A 16,072-nucleotide genomic window follows, 5' to 3' on the forward strand; every position below is an offset into this window, starting at 1 on the left:
TTTTCAGGCCACCACTAGGAAAGGCTTGTTTGCCGCCCCCCCCCCCCCCCACAGCCCACAGGTCGGGAGCCGCTGTTTTACACATAGGTCCACTCTGTAGATCCATGCCTTTCCTCTTCCTGTCCAGTGTAAGCTCTCGTCTCTTAGCCTTCAACAAGAGTTCGCTTGGACAACACTTTATTCGATTCCCAGGCTAACTTTTCCTCTCAGGTGAGTGGGGTGGGGCGGCGCACAAACACTGACAGTTCCCTTTCACGTCACCTCTCCACTCTCAATGCAGCGTCCACGGGGGCCTCCGAAGGAGCGATTTAGCAGCTTTCCCGACGTGACGGTTCATTTCACTCATTTTTGAGAAAACGTCTGTCACAGACCGAAGTATTGATTATTTAAATCTACCGTCAGTCACCTGGGAAACTCAGTAAGGTTGCTGTGAAAGGCATTTTGGGGAACCTGCAAAGTCTAATTTCTTCCCATAATAAAAACCCGAGTTCATTAACTTCCCCCCGCCCTACGGTTCATACTTGCACACAGATTACACATAAGCAGCACTAATAAGAGATTGGTACGAGTCAGGACAATGGCGTCGAGATTGCACCAGAAACAGGCACGCTCGGCCTCGGCTGCTCAGTAGAAACAGCCAGACTGTTTTCTTTATGAGTATCTGTGTTGAAAGGCAGGCAAGGGGACCAGCCTCTAATCCCAGCACTCAAGAGGCCGAGGCAAGAAGGTAATGAATCAACTGACAGCCATTGAGGCCATCCTAGGCTACATACAGCATTTTGGGGGGAGAGTCCTTGATAAAGCAATAAGACCTCTAACTTTGTGACATTTTTGCTCTTGAAGACCTGCTATATCATGATGTCCATGGGGTGTATAAAGCCCCCCTCCCTGCTGTCTTTAAGGGATGTTGACTTTGTCAAGGGAAGCCCCTGTGCTGGGAGCAAACTTCTTCCAGGACTCCATTTTTCCTTTGAAGGAAGCAAGTCTAGTTTTACTGTTGGTTTATGTTCCCAGTGCTGAGGGGTGAAAGGGCAAAGCTAAGGCCTCAAGCACAGTACTGAGCACTTGGCTTCAGAGCCACATACTCAGCCCTACAGTGGAGCTTTCAGACTTTGGGCATCTGGCACATTTGCTCTTGGGAATGAATCAAATGGGCCTGGTACTGCAAGGAAAATTATGTATTTACTATCGGTAAGATTTCAAGCTTCTAAAGAGAAGGCTAAAACTAAAGAGCATCAAGTTTTGTCAATACTGGAAGACTTTCTTGATTACCAATGGCTGTGGTATTTTTATGCATATAAACGTATCATCATTTGAAGCCTATTTGAGCTAACACTGTCCAAATAATTGATTACAGATATTCTAATATCTGGGTACAAAGGGGTAAATTTTATAGTTCGAAACAGGTGAGTGAATTTTAAAGTACCGAGAGCATCAAGTTTATTGATTTAGTTTTATATTCCATATTGTAACTGACATTTACAGCTACAAATGCTGGGTTATTCCTAAAGTGTCAGTAAAGAATATGGACAAGAGAGGGAGAGCTGGCTCAGTGGTTAAGAGCACTGGTTGCTTTTCCAGAGGACACAGGTTCAATTCCCAGTACCCACATGGCAGCTCACAGCTGTCTGTAACTCTAATTCCGTGGGATCCGACACCCTCACATAGACACACATGCAGGTAAAACACCAACGCACATGAAATAAAAATAAATCATTTTTTAAAGGATATGGGCAACTTTTGAAAAAAGCTAAATGTCTTAGGGTTTCTATTCCTGCACAAACATCATGACCAAGAAGCAAGTTAGGAAGCAAAGGGTTTATTCAGCTTACACTTCCACATTGCTGTTCATCACCAAAGGAAGTCGGGACTGGAACCCAAGCAGGTCAGGAAGCAGGAGCTGATGCAGAGGCCATGGAGGGATGTTACTTACTGGCTTGCTACCCCTGGCTTGCTCAGCCTGCTTTCTTACAGAACCCAGGTCTACCAGCCCAGGGATGGCACCACTCACAATGGGCTGAGCCAGGGATGGCACCACCCACAATGGGCGGGGCCCTCCCTCCTTGATCACTAGTTGAGAAAATGCCTTACAGCTGGATCTCATGGAGGCATTTCCTCAACCGAGGCTCATTTCTCTGTGATTAACTCCAGCTTGTGTCAAATTGACACAAAACCAGTTTAATACACTAAACAACTTTTCCAAACCACAAATTACTAAAAAATGAACTTAGTGGGGGGAGCTCTAAGATGCTTCAGTGGGTAAAGATGTTACTACCAGCTCTGGTGATGAGTTCTGTCTCTGGGTTCACACAGTGGAGGGAGACAACTGATCTCTACACAGAAGCAACACATATACACACAAGTAAGTGAATAAATGTAGGTTGTTTTTTTTTTTTTTTTAAACTCAAAGCACTTGGAGGGTAAAGATGTTGCTCAGTGGTTAGAGCATTCGCCCCACATGCCCAAGGTCCTGAGTTCTAACCTGAACACAGAAAAATGAAACAAACATTTAAGGTATGTATCTTTAAAAGCGGTTTAACCAAACTTCCTACCCTGACAGTTCGAAGGCCGAAGCCAGTTTGAGAATCCCGCTGATAGCTGTTAAAGTGAGACAGATACTAAAGGCCCGTGTAAAAGTGTGCTTTAAAAAGCCATTCTTCTCCGTAAACGGTCTTTGAAAGTTGTTTTTCATTAAAATGCATTGCATAGCGTTTCATTATCTGTGCACCGCGTCTGTACTGGTGTGGTCCAGGTGTGTGCATCCGTGCCTGCCGGAAGCCTGAGGGGGATATCCGTCCTTTCTTTCACTCCCTCGTGCTCTTAGCCTTTTTTTATTTTTTGAGATTATACTATATATAATTTCCCTCCTCCCTCTCCTCCGTCCAGTCCCTCCCATGCACTGCTCTTTGCTCTCTGTGTGTGCTGCCGAATCGAGCACTCCTCCTTGCCCTCCTTCACATCCATGTTTCTATTGCTGTTTGTGTGTGAGCCTTAAATACGGGAATAGAACGTGCTCAGTCTGTAATGCTACTTCTGTGAAGCTTTCGGAGCTCGCCGTTGGTACTGGATGGTCTTTTCTGGGAAAGGCTACCTCTCCCTCTCATATCACTTGGCTGCCTGCAGTTGTGTGGAGTGGAAACCTCCAGAGGACAGCCTCTCCCTGTCCACTTTAGGATGTTCAGCTTGTTTTAGGCTGCCACGGTGCTGAGACTTTACGGGTGTAGCTTCAGACATTTCTAGGAGACACTTACAGCAGCACACACTCTGATCCCCTGGGACTTAACAGTATCTCTGCCCCCTTTTCAGAAATATCCCGAGCCTTAGGGAAAGGGGCAGGCATATGGGTTGGGACTGAGCCCCACAATTCTGCATTTTGATTGGCTGTGCTTTTCTGTAATAGTTTCCGTCTGTTGCAAAGTCTCCTCGGTTTTTTGTTTGTTTTTAAGATTTTATACACACACACACACACACACACACGCACGTTTTCACTCGTGTATGCACCCCACTTTTGTCTGGTGTCCACAGAGGCTAGAAATGTTAGTGGATCCCCGGGGACTGGAGTTACAGGCAGTCGTGAGTCACCATGTAGGTGCTGAGGGCCATGCCAGGGTCCGCTGGAGGAACTGCCAGCTAGCTCTTACCCATGTAGCTATCTCTCCAGGCCATCCTCCCCTTATTGCCTTGAGACATGCTCTCTAACTGAACCTGGAGCTAAGCAGGCAGCCAGGAAACCCCAGCTATGCCCTCCACGGGGTTATGTGCCCACAGAGCTATACTTGGGCTTTTGCCCTGGCCATAGAAATTTGAACTCAGGTTCCTGGATTTGCACAGCAAGAACTCTTACCTCCGGAGCCAGCTCTCCTGAATTCCTTTACTTGTTATTGTGTTTGTTCGAAACGTGCTAATAACCCTGGTTGTCCTGAACTATGTTGACCGGACTGGCCTCGAACTCATGGATCTGACTGCACGGACCACCACTCCCAGCTACTGTTGTTTTTAAGTAAATGACTAAGAGTACAGTGCTTAGTTTTCTCTCCTCCTGAATGCCAACAGTTAGAACCCACATAAAAACTTCCTCTTTTCGTCCCGGTACTATTGCTCATCCCTTCCCAACATTCTGCTTTTGCATGGAGGGGTTGGGGATAGGGTTCAAGACAAAGGTTTCTCCGTGTAGCCCTGATGGTCCTGAAATTAGATCTGTAGATCAGGCTGGTCTTAAACTTGAGATCCTCCTGCCTTTCCATCGGGAGCACCTGGACTAAAAGTGTGCACCCATCACACCCTTCTTTCTTTTGTCAATCTTGAACTCAAGATTCCCCCCAGCTTCTGCCTCTAGGATGCTGGGATTAAAGGTGCGCACCGATACTCACTGCTTTTATGGTTTTCCTTCAGTAAGTCACACGCACTGCTGCTCTTTGGGGCCACTGCACAGGCAGACCTTTTTAGATGGAAAACTCCTTCCCATGCTCTGCATGGCTATTTCTCTTATTCCTTGAAGTCTGTCTTCAAATGTCATCACCTCTGTCAAGCAGAGTCGTAACCATGGGACTTAAAACCCCTCCAAACTTGCTGGAATAATAATGTACGCCCTCAAATCTTTGGGAGAAGTTCTAGTGAAAACTAAATGGGGCTGGGGGGTGGGGTGGGGACAGGCCACCACTTGTTTGCCAGTTTGTCATTTCTGAAGACACATAGAAAGGGGTGGGGGGGGGCAACATAAAGGAACGTGAGGTTAATGACAGCCAATACTGTAGAAATGGGTGGGAAAAAGATGTGGAAAAAGTCCATGCGTAAAGGTTTCTTTGGGACCAGACACGATATAGGCATGAACAAAATCGAGGTAAGGAATTTCATACAAGTGTGTATGCCGACTTTAGGACTTGGCAATAAACGCTTGCCTTGTGCTTCCGCCCCCATTTCCTATTCATCCTCTCATGAAACCCCGATTCACTGAACCCTCTCCAACTACCTCCCAAGGAACACAGCAATCCACACCACAAGATAGAACAAATTCTAAACTTTATATATAATTTTTTTTAAAAATCAAGAAGTCATCAACTATTGAAAAGCAGACTCGGAATAGGTCACCACTCCCGTGCAGTCTTTTCCCTCGCTTGCCGACTCTGGGATCACTCCTTCTGAACAGTTCGCAGGGGCCCCGACAGTCTCTCGATGACTTGTTCGGAATCGTCCACAGGAAAGCAGGTCTGGTGAGACACCCAACACTTAGAATGGTCGAGAAGCAGGAGTAAGGAGCATCGGTCCACAGCTGGCAGATGGGGAAGACCGGGAAGCGCTCGCCTCAGTTCTCCTCGGGCTTGTCCGCCGGCGGCCCGCTGGGTTGCAGCATTTTCTCCATCAGGTTGAAGCGCACGCGCGCTTTGCTCTCATTCTCAGCAATGGCGAAGTAGTTGAGGAGGTCGAAGTGACCCATGTAGGAGCAGTAGGAATCCCGGTGCTGGTTCACAAGCCATTCCCACTTGGTGGTGTCGGCGTGGCCCGTGCCGATGTACTTGGACTGCAGATGCTCCAGCTGGCTGTGGATGGTGTACCGGTCCGTCATCTCGCCGCTTTGCTCTTAGGCTTCGAGGTCAGGACACAGACGAGACGCTACCGCTCTCGGCGTTCAAAAGAGAGAGACTCCGCAGCCGCTGCCGCTACACCAAACCTCTCCGTGCTGGCGCGGGAGAAAGACGTCAGAGAGACGCATGCGTACTTCCTTTTTCTAGGCGGAAGCGGAAATACGGTCTGTCGCGGGATTGGAGTTGCCTAGAAAACAGTGGGCCGTCTCTTCGCGGAGCCCGCCTACTCCGAAGAGCGTTGCACGATGGTCCACTTAGTGGTTCCGGGGCGATCATGGTCTAACCTGGGCGTTGCATTCTGGGACATGTAGTCCAAAGAGTTTATTTTAGTTTTTCGGGGGTGGGGTAGGGGGTAGGAGGTGGAGGGTGGCCTGGCTTATGTAGGACAATGAACAACGACCTCGAAGCGTCATCACACGGCTCCGGGTTACAAAGAAGAGGAGACCTAACTGGGTTTCCACTACAACCAACCAGGAAAACTAACTCCTGTACCTAGAAGCTAAGGTGGCGATATGGTTCCGTCTTAGTCCAAGTTTTGTCTCTTGGGATTTGGATACTGGGAAAGGTGTTTTTTGTTTTGTTTTGTTTTGTTTTGTGACCCTAGCTAGCTGCTTGTTGATTAGTGTCAGCACCGATAGTCTCTTTAATGGCTTCCGCAACCATCTCCAGGTTCCGGTTTCCCAACCCACCTAGGTGCAGTGCCCTCGCGCAAACAGCACAGATGTGGCTCAAGACAAGAAACCTCTCTTTCTCTTCACCTTGTATTTTTCTGCTGATTGCTGCTTGTGTTTTGTGTGTGTGTGTGTGTGTGCATTTTCTCACATGATACAAACTACTCAGAAAAAGATAATTGTATTTTTATGGTATCCCTTAAGGATACGCGTATAACCTGTTGGGGACTGTACTCTGAAAAAACCATTTTAAGAATGGGGAATGGGGTAAGAGCAACCACAGCCAAAGAGAATGGACAACGACAGACGATTTGAAAATACAGGAGCTTGGGGGTACTTTTGTTTGTTGGGGGTGGGGAGGGGTTGAAATGTGTCTGGGCCTGAACTTACAGCAATCCTCCTGCCTCTGCCTCCTAAATGCTGGGATTAGAAGCTGTGCTACTCCATCCAATATTTATCCTTCTGTTTAAACTTTGTCAGAATAAGCATCTTGCCAGGTGGCACTGGCGCACACCTTTAGTCCCGGCATTTGGAAGGCAGAGGCAGGCAGATCTCTGAGTTCAAGGGAAAATAAACAAGACACTTTTGTGGTTATTTTGTTGCGATGCTGGTTCAAACCCAGGGCTTATTTAGGCGAGGGCTTTATATACTACTGGGAGTACCTTAGCCCCTCATGTTTGTCAAGTTAATCGTATTTATGGAAACAATTTAATAACTTGAAAAGGACTTTGGTTGACCAGTCTTTTCACAATACCTATAAAAAATGAACAATATATGTATATTAGTAAACTTAAAATGCTTAAACGTTAAAACTTACAATGAAATTCCAGTTTTTAAAAAGCCCCTCAGAAATGATTTGTAACATGTATCAATAAGGCTTATAAATTTTCAGATGAACTAAAAACTTAAAGGAAGAAAGGCAGTTTTGATCTGTGGTTTTGATAAGTGGAACGCTAACTTTAATAACGTAAATAAGTTGCTGAGTACTCTCTGTGTGTTCCCAAATGACTTTTCGATTTTGTTTTCCTGCAACAGGGTCTCACTCTATAAACTGGCCTAGAATTTGAATTACTCTTCTTGTCCCAGTCTTCAGAATCCTGGGATCACAAAACTGAGAGCCAACATCCCAGCCCAAGTGACAAAGTCACCCCAAAACCTTTACGTTTAACTTTGTCGGCTTTCAGATAATAGAAAAACTCATCATAATTTTAATAAAAATGATATTAAAATTATAGAACAAATGGGGCAAAGCATACCTATATTTTATTGAATCCTCTCACTAGTGCATAAAAAAATAAAGCTTTAAACAAATCTGTTTCTTTCTTTGTCCATCCTCTGTCTTCTGCTAGATTTATTTGGGAGGAGGAGCTACTCTGCATATCTATTGGGTTGTGTTCTAATGCTAAATACCGCTTCCTCAAGAAGTGGTTGCCCCAACTAGCAGATCCTCCTGCACTCACAGTGCTGCTTGTGAACCCTCTCTCCAGTTTAACTGTTCAATAAAAGGCTGGAGGCTGTGATTGGAGGACAAGGGAGGGTGTTGTGGGTTGTTGTGCTGTTTGTATTTTGATGTTAATTCTGCTTCCTCAAGAGGGTGGATCTCGAACTCGAGATTTCCTGTGAATCTTCTCCCATTGTAGTTGGTCAAATAAAGGCTAGAGCCTGTGATTGCAAATGGAAGGGAAAGTTGGGTTTTAGAGAGAGGAGAAGAGAGGAAGGAGGGGAAGACAGAGAAGAGGGAGAAAGAAGAGGTGGCAGGAAAAGTGGAGCAGAACCACGTGGCCCATTGTAGCCACAAGTAGCAAAGGACCTCACAGCTGGGGACTAGTGCAGTGGTGAATCTGCCCAATCTAGGCATGCAGCTTATAAATACCGTGACTGAGTTGTGTGGTTTTTGCACAGGCTTATTAAGGTTGGAGATTTACTGCAACAGGAGGCAGAAAGGTGGGACTGGAGATTCCAGTGGGGAAAGGGGGTAGCAGAGAGAAAGAAGGAAGAGAAGAGGAAGGAGGATGAACCAGAACTGCATGTCCAGAAGGAACCGCAAGCAACAGGACCTTATAGCTGGGGAATAAGTTAGTGTAGCCCAGATCTGCCCAATCTAGGCTCATGACTTGTAAACAAAATCCCTAGATTGTGTGTCTTATATATGGGCTTGTCAGGATAGTAAATTCCTACTACATGTATATTTAAAGATGATCCCTAAGAATCCTTGGGACCTGGAAACACGTATTTTAGAACTGGTGACCTTAACACGTCTCTCTCTCTCTCTCTCTCTCTCTCTCTCTCTCTCTCTCTCTCTCTCTCTCTCTCTCTCTCTCTCTCTCTCTCTCTCTCTCTTTTCTGAGACAGAGCCTCTCTGTGCTATCCTGGCTTGCCTGAAATTTACTATGTAAACCAGGCTGGTGAAAAGCTCACAGAGATCCACATGCCTCAGGCTCTTGACTGCTGGTATTAAAGGTGTGTGGGACCATGGCCAGCCTTTTTCCTTTCTTTCTTCCTTTCTTTCTTTCTTTCTTCCTTCCTTCCTTCCTTCCTTTCTTTCTCTTCCTTCCTTCCTTCCTTCCTTTCTCTTCCTTCCTTCCTTTTTCTCTTTTTGTTTTATTCTTCTTTTATAGCTACATGATGTTGCCGTGAGCAAGTACATCACACTATAAATAACCACCCTTTCATTGGTTGACTGTATGGTGTCTCCAACTCTGCAGTGACTATTCTCATAAGTGGGTATCATTTTATACATGTTTATTTATAAAAATAGTTCTTCACAGGGGCATTCGAACACAATTTAAACAAACAATTGTTATGAATACCCATGAATCTCTCTAACCCAGCAATTCTCAATGACTTCCAATCGTGTTGTGATGAAGAAATTATCTTCAAATCTTGATGTGGCTTAGACAATCAAGAGTTTAAATAAAAATTAAGTAAAGACATTCCTTTTAGTGAAAGCTTATTTTAAATTTAATTTTTTACTACAATATTTAAAGACTTTCACTATGTACAGGAGTTGCAATAATGCTTGACACTAGGGGGCGCCAAAACACCACTTAAAGCGGCGCACAACCTGGTGAGCGAGAATATCTTGTTACTCAGGCTCTAGTGAGCTATGCAACCACAACAGGCTAGAAAAGTGCCGGGGACCAACGTGCTGCAGGTCAGACTTTGGTTAGCTGAGTGTTTAAAGGCAACCAGCTAAGGCTCATAGCTTTCGAAGAAGAAGAAATTATTTCATTTTCATCTTGCAACTACTACACCGGAGTTTTGGAATTTCTTATTTAAACAGACAACTTATGGGATTTCAGTGACAGTGGGATTCTGAAAAACAAGTCTTCATGAGTTTTGGTTTCTGGGTGTGTATTTGTGTGTGGGGTGTGTGTGTGTGGGTGGGTGGGTGTGTCTGCCTGCCTGCAGGGTTTGGTGATAGAATGGGATTTGACTTCTTGTACTGTAAGCAAATAAAAAAAACAAGAGCCATAGTGTTGGGGGAGGGGAGGGAGGTATTGAGGGAAGGGGATTAGAAGACACATTCTGGAAGGTGCTACTTAGCTCTAACAGGTCAAAACAGGCCAACAATGACAGGAATCCTGGAAGAACATTCCACGCATAGATCAAAAGTTCTGGACTCTCAGAAAGTGTCCCCGGAGGCTCTGAAATAGCTGGAGCATGGTGACCTTTCCCCTAGAAGAGGTTGGAGAGGCAGCCGAGGCCATTTCAGGCTAAAGGATGTGAAGCTGCATCTCCCTGAGCACTCTTGGTCAGCATACTCGGTTAACACATGCCTACCGGAGCTCAATTGTTTGCCTCCCTGATTAGAATCAGGTCCAGGAGGACAGGGAGTTTTGTGTTTTGCTTCAGAACTCTGTGCCCTATCCCTTTCGAGTTCCCTATGCTCTAAATGTTTTTAATGCTGTTCATTTGTTTATTGGAGCTTTAGGTCAAAGTGGACCGGCATAGGTGGCCACGTCTCAACCACACCACTACCCTTCTCCGCCCATTCTCTGGACATTCTTCTTCAGCTTACATAAGTCTTTAGCAAAGCAACTTTAAGTCTCTCCACTGATAGATCGATGTGTACCTCAAGGGTGGGAAGAGGTGGGGTGAACAGCCTCAACTAAGAGTCACAAATTAACTGCTTCATAACCTGAGAAAGTGATTCATTGTTAGGTATGTAAAAATGTTCCAGGCAGGGCTGGAGAGATGGCTCAGAGGTTAAGAGCACTGACTGCTCTTCCAGAGAGCCGGGATTCAATTCCCAGTGACCACATGGTGGCTCACAACCATCTGTAATGGGACCTGATGACCTCTTCTGGTGTATCTGCAAACAGCTACAGTGTACTCATATATGTAAATAAAATAATTCTAAAAAATATATATATGAAAAAAAAGTTTCAGGCAGAGCCCAATCTTCGGGGTCTTCAAGCATTGTAATTCCTTCATTTTGTTTACTTTAAAAGATTGTTTTGAGACAGGGTCTCGTGTAGCCCAGGCTATGTAAACAAGTGTAATTATGAATTTTCCTCCATGGATGCCAGCTCCACACTGTCACAGCAGGTTTGGGAGAAATCCACTCATGCTGCTGAAGATGTTTGAAATAGTTGAATGTACAACAGACTCTGACACATGTCTTGGGATTCAACTCTTTGGAAGACGCTAAATTCACTTATAATTTCAAGTTTAAGACAACGCTGTGAACAAGGTTGTGTGTGACATTTTAATATTTAAGAGAATGGACTCAATAAATCCCTAAGTTAAATTTGGACTTGTAAGAGCCTTTGATGAGATGTTCTGGAAGGCTTTTCTTATGAGGATTCTGTGCTTGCTTGGTCAACCATTTAAAACACTAAACATAAATTAAATATATTAAACCCATTAATGCAGTTTAAAATATTTAAGGGTGGTTGCTGAAGATAAAAATCAATACAAGAAAGTAATAGTGTTTCTATATTTCAGGAATGAGAATATGAACTGGGCCACACATAAATGCATACTTAATTTGAGAGAAAGGCTCACTGAGAGACAGAAAAGCAATTTTTATAAGCGATGAAAGAACAATTGTGTACCACAAAATAAATAAATAGATAAAAATACAAAGATGGGACTGGACCCGTAATTCAGTCTATAATCAAAAGTCAACTCCAGATTGACCACACTGTAGACCACAAAGCTACATTACATATATATGCTCATTCGTTCAGGAGAATACTTCCCTGTGACCCTGGACTGAAGGATTTCTTAACGATCTATCTGTAAAAGGAGGAAGGTGGCTGTCTTAGCTGGGGCTTCCACTGCTGTGAACAGACACCATGACCAAGGCAACTCTTATAAAGGACAACATTTAAATGGGGCTGGCTCACAGGTTCAGAGGTTCCGTCCATCATCATCAAAGTGGGAAGCATGGCAGCTGAAGGAGCTGAGAGTTTCCATCTTGTTCCAAAGGAAACCAGGAGACTGACTTCCAGGCAGCCAGGAGGAGAGTCTCAAAGCCCACCCTACAGTGACATACCTGCACCAACCAGGTCACACCTAATAGTGCCACCCCCAGGGCCAAACATATTGAAAGCAGCACAGTAACTGTAATTGTAAATTTTAATTGTGTGTAAGCAGAAGCTTACTGTTTATCAACGAATGCCTCTTAACACATTGTGTGGATTTTTACCTGCCCAAGGGGTGGGTTTCAGCGCGGCATTTTCATTCGCTGCCCTTTAGGCTGAGCCCCTCCTCTTACTGGCTGCTCCAATCCTGCTGTTCCACTTCCTCCTCTAAAAGTTCTCATTTGTGCTTTCCTATCACGTGGGTTTCACTACCCTCCCCACTCCCCATCCTCTTTCCCCATTGGCCTTCCACAAGATTTCTTCTTTCCGTTTCTCTATGGGCCGTGCGCATGCGCGCTTCGCCAACGTGTTACATTTGTCAGTTTCACTCACCGTAGCGATCTCTCCTCTCAGCCACTTTCCTATAAATGCTACAGTTTCGGTTTCCTTTTCAGAAAAAAATGAAATTACAATGTGCATCTCTGCCACATTACCCACTCATCTGCTGATCATATCTAGGCTGTTCCGGCACCCTGGCTACTGTGACTATCACAACAATAAACATAAATGCAAACACCTCCATGGTGAGGTTTAGAGTCACTCTGGTATGTGCTTGGGAGGTAGTTCTCTTTCTAGTTGGTTGAGAACCTTCACATTGACTCTCTTAGTGGCTGTACCAGTTTACATCCCCACCAGCATTGTATGAGCGCTACCTTCCCTCCTCGCCAGCGTTTCTCGTTGCTTGTTTTCTTGATAAGCACTAGCACTTTGACTGGGTCAGCATTTCGTCTAAGCTCCACCCCACAGTTACCTGGCAACAGCCGGATGCTCTCCTCCCCATGCCCTGAATAAACTCGTCTCTGCACATCCACCAAACATAGTCTTTCTCTCCTTATCGTTATAAAACACGACAGACTGGGAGCCATCTTACACTAGCCTTAATTTGCATTTCCCTGATGGCTAAGGATGTGACTATTAGCTATTTGTGTTTCTTCCTTTGAGAACTATTACGTTCTTCATTAGCCCGTTTATTGATTAGATGGTTTGATTTTTGTTGTTGTTGTTGTTTTGGTGTTTAATTTATTGCAGTTCCTTATATATCTAGATATTAATCCCTGTTGGATGCATAGCTGAAAAATGTTTCTCTGGTCTACGCTGAACTTTCACTCTAATAAGCTTTTCCTTTGCCATGCATAAACTTTGAATATTTTGTAACGCCATTTGAATTCTTGGGATTATTTTCTCAGTGGCAGAAGCTCTCATGCCCTTGGGGCCAAGCTCAACCACCCAAGCCTCCAGAGCCAGCTCTACTGTGTATAACCCAGTCAAGGTACAGGGCTCACTCTCCCAAGTGCTAGAGCCTGTGAGAGATGGCTCACCAGTGCCTTCACCATCAGAACTAGTCCCACTGTTGTCCAGGCAAGGTGCAAGGCCCATTCTCTTGAGTGCTGCAGTCCAGTGAGGGACACAAGCAATTCTACACAGACCCTGGACATCCATGCAATTCCCCAACAGCTACCCTGACCATAGCATGTTGAGGTTTGGTCTGTTGCTGTGTATTGAAAAGCTAAATTCCGTGTCCCAGTTGCAAGAACTAGTTTCGAACCTTGCACTATAACTTAAAGCTATTGGTTGAATAAAAATGGCTGCAGCTAATTCCTTCCTGGAGGGAAGAGAAGTAGGCAGGTTTTCAGCTACCTGGTTAGGGGTCACAGGCAGAGAGGAGGCCACCGTGAGAGACAGTCATGAGCACATGACCAGGAGAAATAGCGAGGATTTGGGGTACACCGTTGGGGAAGTAGACACTCTAAAACTTAGGCAAGTAGATTAGGGGTTACCTCCCCCCCCCCAGCAATTGTGTAAGCCAAATAAAATAACCATAGTCTGAATCTCATTCATCTGTAGGATGGGAATAAGTTTAAACTGGATTAACAATAATAATATGAGCTATAATATATATCAGCTATTGACATCAACACTGAGAAGCTAAGGACCAATTCATGACCCTGATCGACAGCTTGGGCTGGGACCTCACTATGGGAGGCTGGCGACTCACAACAGATTAATCCTCTGTATCCTTGAGTCTCCAGTTCCACCTCTTTATATAATGCTCAAGTTGCTCTGCTTCTCTTTCTCTCCCATCTGACCACCACATACTGTGACCATACTGTGGTGGCTCCTGATGCAGGCTGGCCAAATGGCTGGTGGGCTCCTGGAAGATGTCCTCGGGCGAGAGGGTGTCTATGGCCTGCCTGCGCTGTGCGCTGAGGGCAGATCCGTGTGTGGTATTAGGGTCAACAGGTCTGTCTGTCTTCCTCTTAGGCGGGGCTCTGTGTGTCTGGGCTGCCTGTGACATAAGGCAGGGAGCAGGTCTGTGGGTGTTTATCGCTGCCTGCACTGTGTGGCATTGAGCGCCTTGGCAGAACCTAGGTCCTGTCTGTCGTCCTCCTCTTCCTGCACTGCACTGCCTAGATTTGATTGGATTTTTATGAGTCCAAGGCATAAAACAGTTTCAGGCACCAAGTTAGGATGAACAAGGGACTGGCATCTGCTCGCTCTGACTGATTTAAGAACACTACCACCAAAGAGAAATCTCTGTCCATTCCCAGGGAGAATTATTTCTTTTTGAGGTAATCTTTCTATGTAGCCCTGGCTATCCTGTAATTCACTATGTAGACCAGGCTACCCTTGAGCTTGTAGAGATCTGCTTCCTCATCCAGAGTGCTGGGATGAAAGGCATGTACCACCACACTGGACAATTTCTTTTTTTTTGTCATTTTCGTCTCACCAAATATGCAATAGAAACAATTTAAGAGGGGCTTCATTAATTTTGTTCACAGTTTTGCAGGATATTTGGATCACACTGAGAACCCTGAGATTATGCTATTTACTGGGGGTGGGGGTGGGGGTTTCTAGTTGTGGTGTGGCTCAGCCCTTAGTACACACCCTTGATTCCAAACAATGAAGGTAAAGTTAGTTTGTAAGGATGTTTGAAAGTGATGTCTAATTGAATGGCAGACAAAGTGATGAGTCAGAAGAAGTTGTGACAGAAGAGGACACGCCCACCTCTCATGCGCAGAGACAGGAAAGGGAAGCTACTTAAGGTAGCAGCGCAAAAGGAGAGAAAGAAAGAAGAGGTGGCAGTTTTGCTGGGACAACTGTAAAGACAAATTGCAGAGAAGGAATAAGCTAGACATAGGCAAAGACAGAACAAACATTTAGCACATACTAACCAAAGTTAGTACAAAGCCAAGCAGAGCAATTCAGGAGAAACCCAGAGAGAGAAGCCAGACTGAGCTAGTCAGCTTGGATAAGAGTTTGAGTCAGAACAGCTGAGTCGAATGATTGATCCAGATCTCAGAAAGAACTACAAAGGGTGAGCGTAGTCAGCAGTATGGCTCAGAGGCTGGAAACATTCTAGGCCTAGATTAGATGGTACGGAGGCAGCAAGCCTGGGAGATGACAATTACCTACAGGAAAATAAAAGATACTTTTACATGAGCTTTACTGTCCATGGTAGCTTGGCTTCGTGCACATCATAGTGGTGGGAAGGTGTCAAAGCAACTCACATTGTGGTCAATAGAAAGCAAAGAGGAGGGATGGCTCAGCAGTTAGGAACACAGCTGCTCTTCTGGATGGCTGAGATTTGATTCTCAGAAACTGCTCCACGACCCTCAATGGTCTATATCGCTCGCTCCAGAGGATCAGACACCTCTTCTGGCCTCTTCAGGCACTGTGCACGCATAGTGTGCAGACAGTACACATAGTGTGCAGACAGTACACATAGTGTGCAGACAGTACACATAGTGTGCAGACAGTACACATAGTGTGCAGACAGTACACATAGTGTGCAGACAAGCATGTAAATAGCATATTTATACACATAACATTAAAGGAGGGGATAACCTGAAGAATCCACCCCGACCAACATTGACCTCCCTCCGCCCAGGTGCTACCTCCTAAAAATTTCAGAGCCTCCCAAAATAGCAATAGCGGGTGGGACTAATCATCCAATACATTTCTCTGTGAGACATTTCGTACTCAAACCATAATATTTCCAAACTCTCATTAGCACCATTCTATAGTAGCAGTAATATACAGAAACTTTCTTTTCTTCTTTCTTCCTTTCTCCTCCTCCTCTTTTTCTTCTACTTCTTTTTCCTCCTCTCCCTACCCCCCACCCCGCCTCTCTCAAGTTTTTCTAGACAGAGTTTCTTATGAAGGCCCCAAGACTCTCCTTCCTGGCTTTAATCTGAAGATTAGTGCATTAGAATCTCAAATTTTTCTC

General features: G+C 45.1%; 1 protein-coding gene across 1 annotated transcript; it reads right to left on the reverse strand.

Moving 5' to 3' along the window:
• Positions 1-5,002: 5,002 nt before the first annotated feature.
• On the reverse strand, positions 5,003-5,680 carry SF3B5 (splicing factor 3b subunit 5). The gene has a single exon (XM_080941962.1). The coding sequence runs from the start codon at positions 5,561-5,563 to the stop codon at positions 5,303-5,305; it is 261 nt and encodes an 86-aa protein (XP_080798088.1). The 5' UTR covers positions 5,564-5,680; the 3' UTR covers positions 5,003-5,302.
• Between the last annotated feature and the right edge of the window lie 10,392 nt (positions 5,681-16,072).

The sequence above is a fragment of the Micromys minutus genome, assembly GCF_963924665.1.
Source record: "Micromys minutus genome assembly, chromosome: 30".
In the NCBI taxonomy this organism is placed as follows: domain Eukaryota; kingdom Metazoa; phylum Chordata; class Mammalia; order Rodentia; family Muridae; genus Micromys; species Micromys minutus.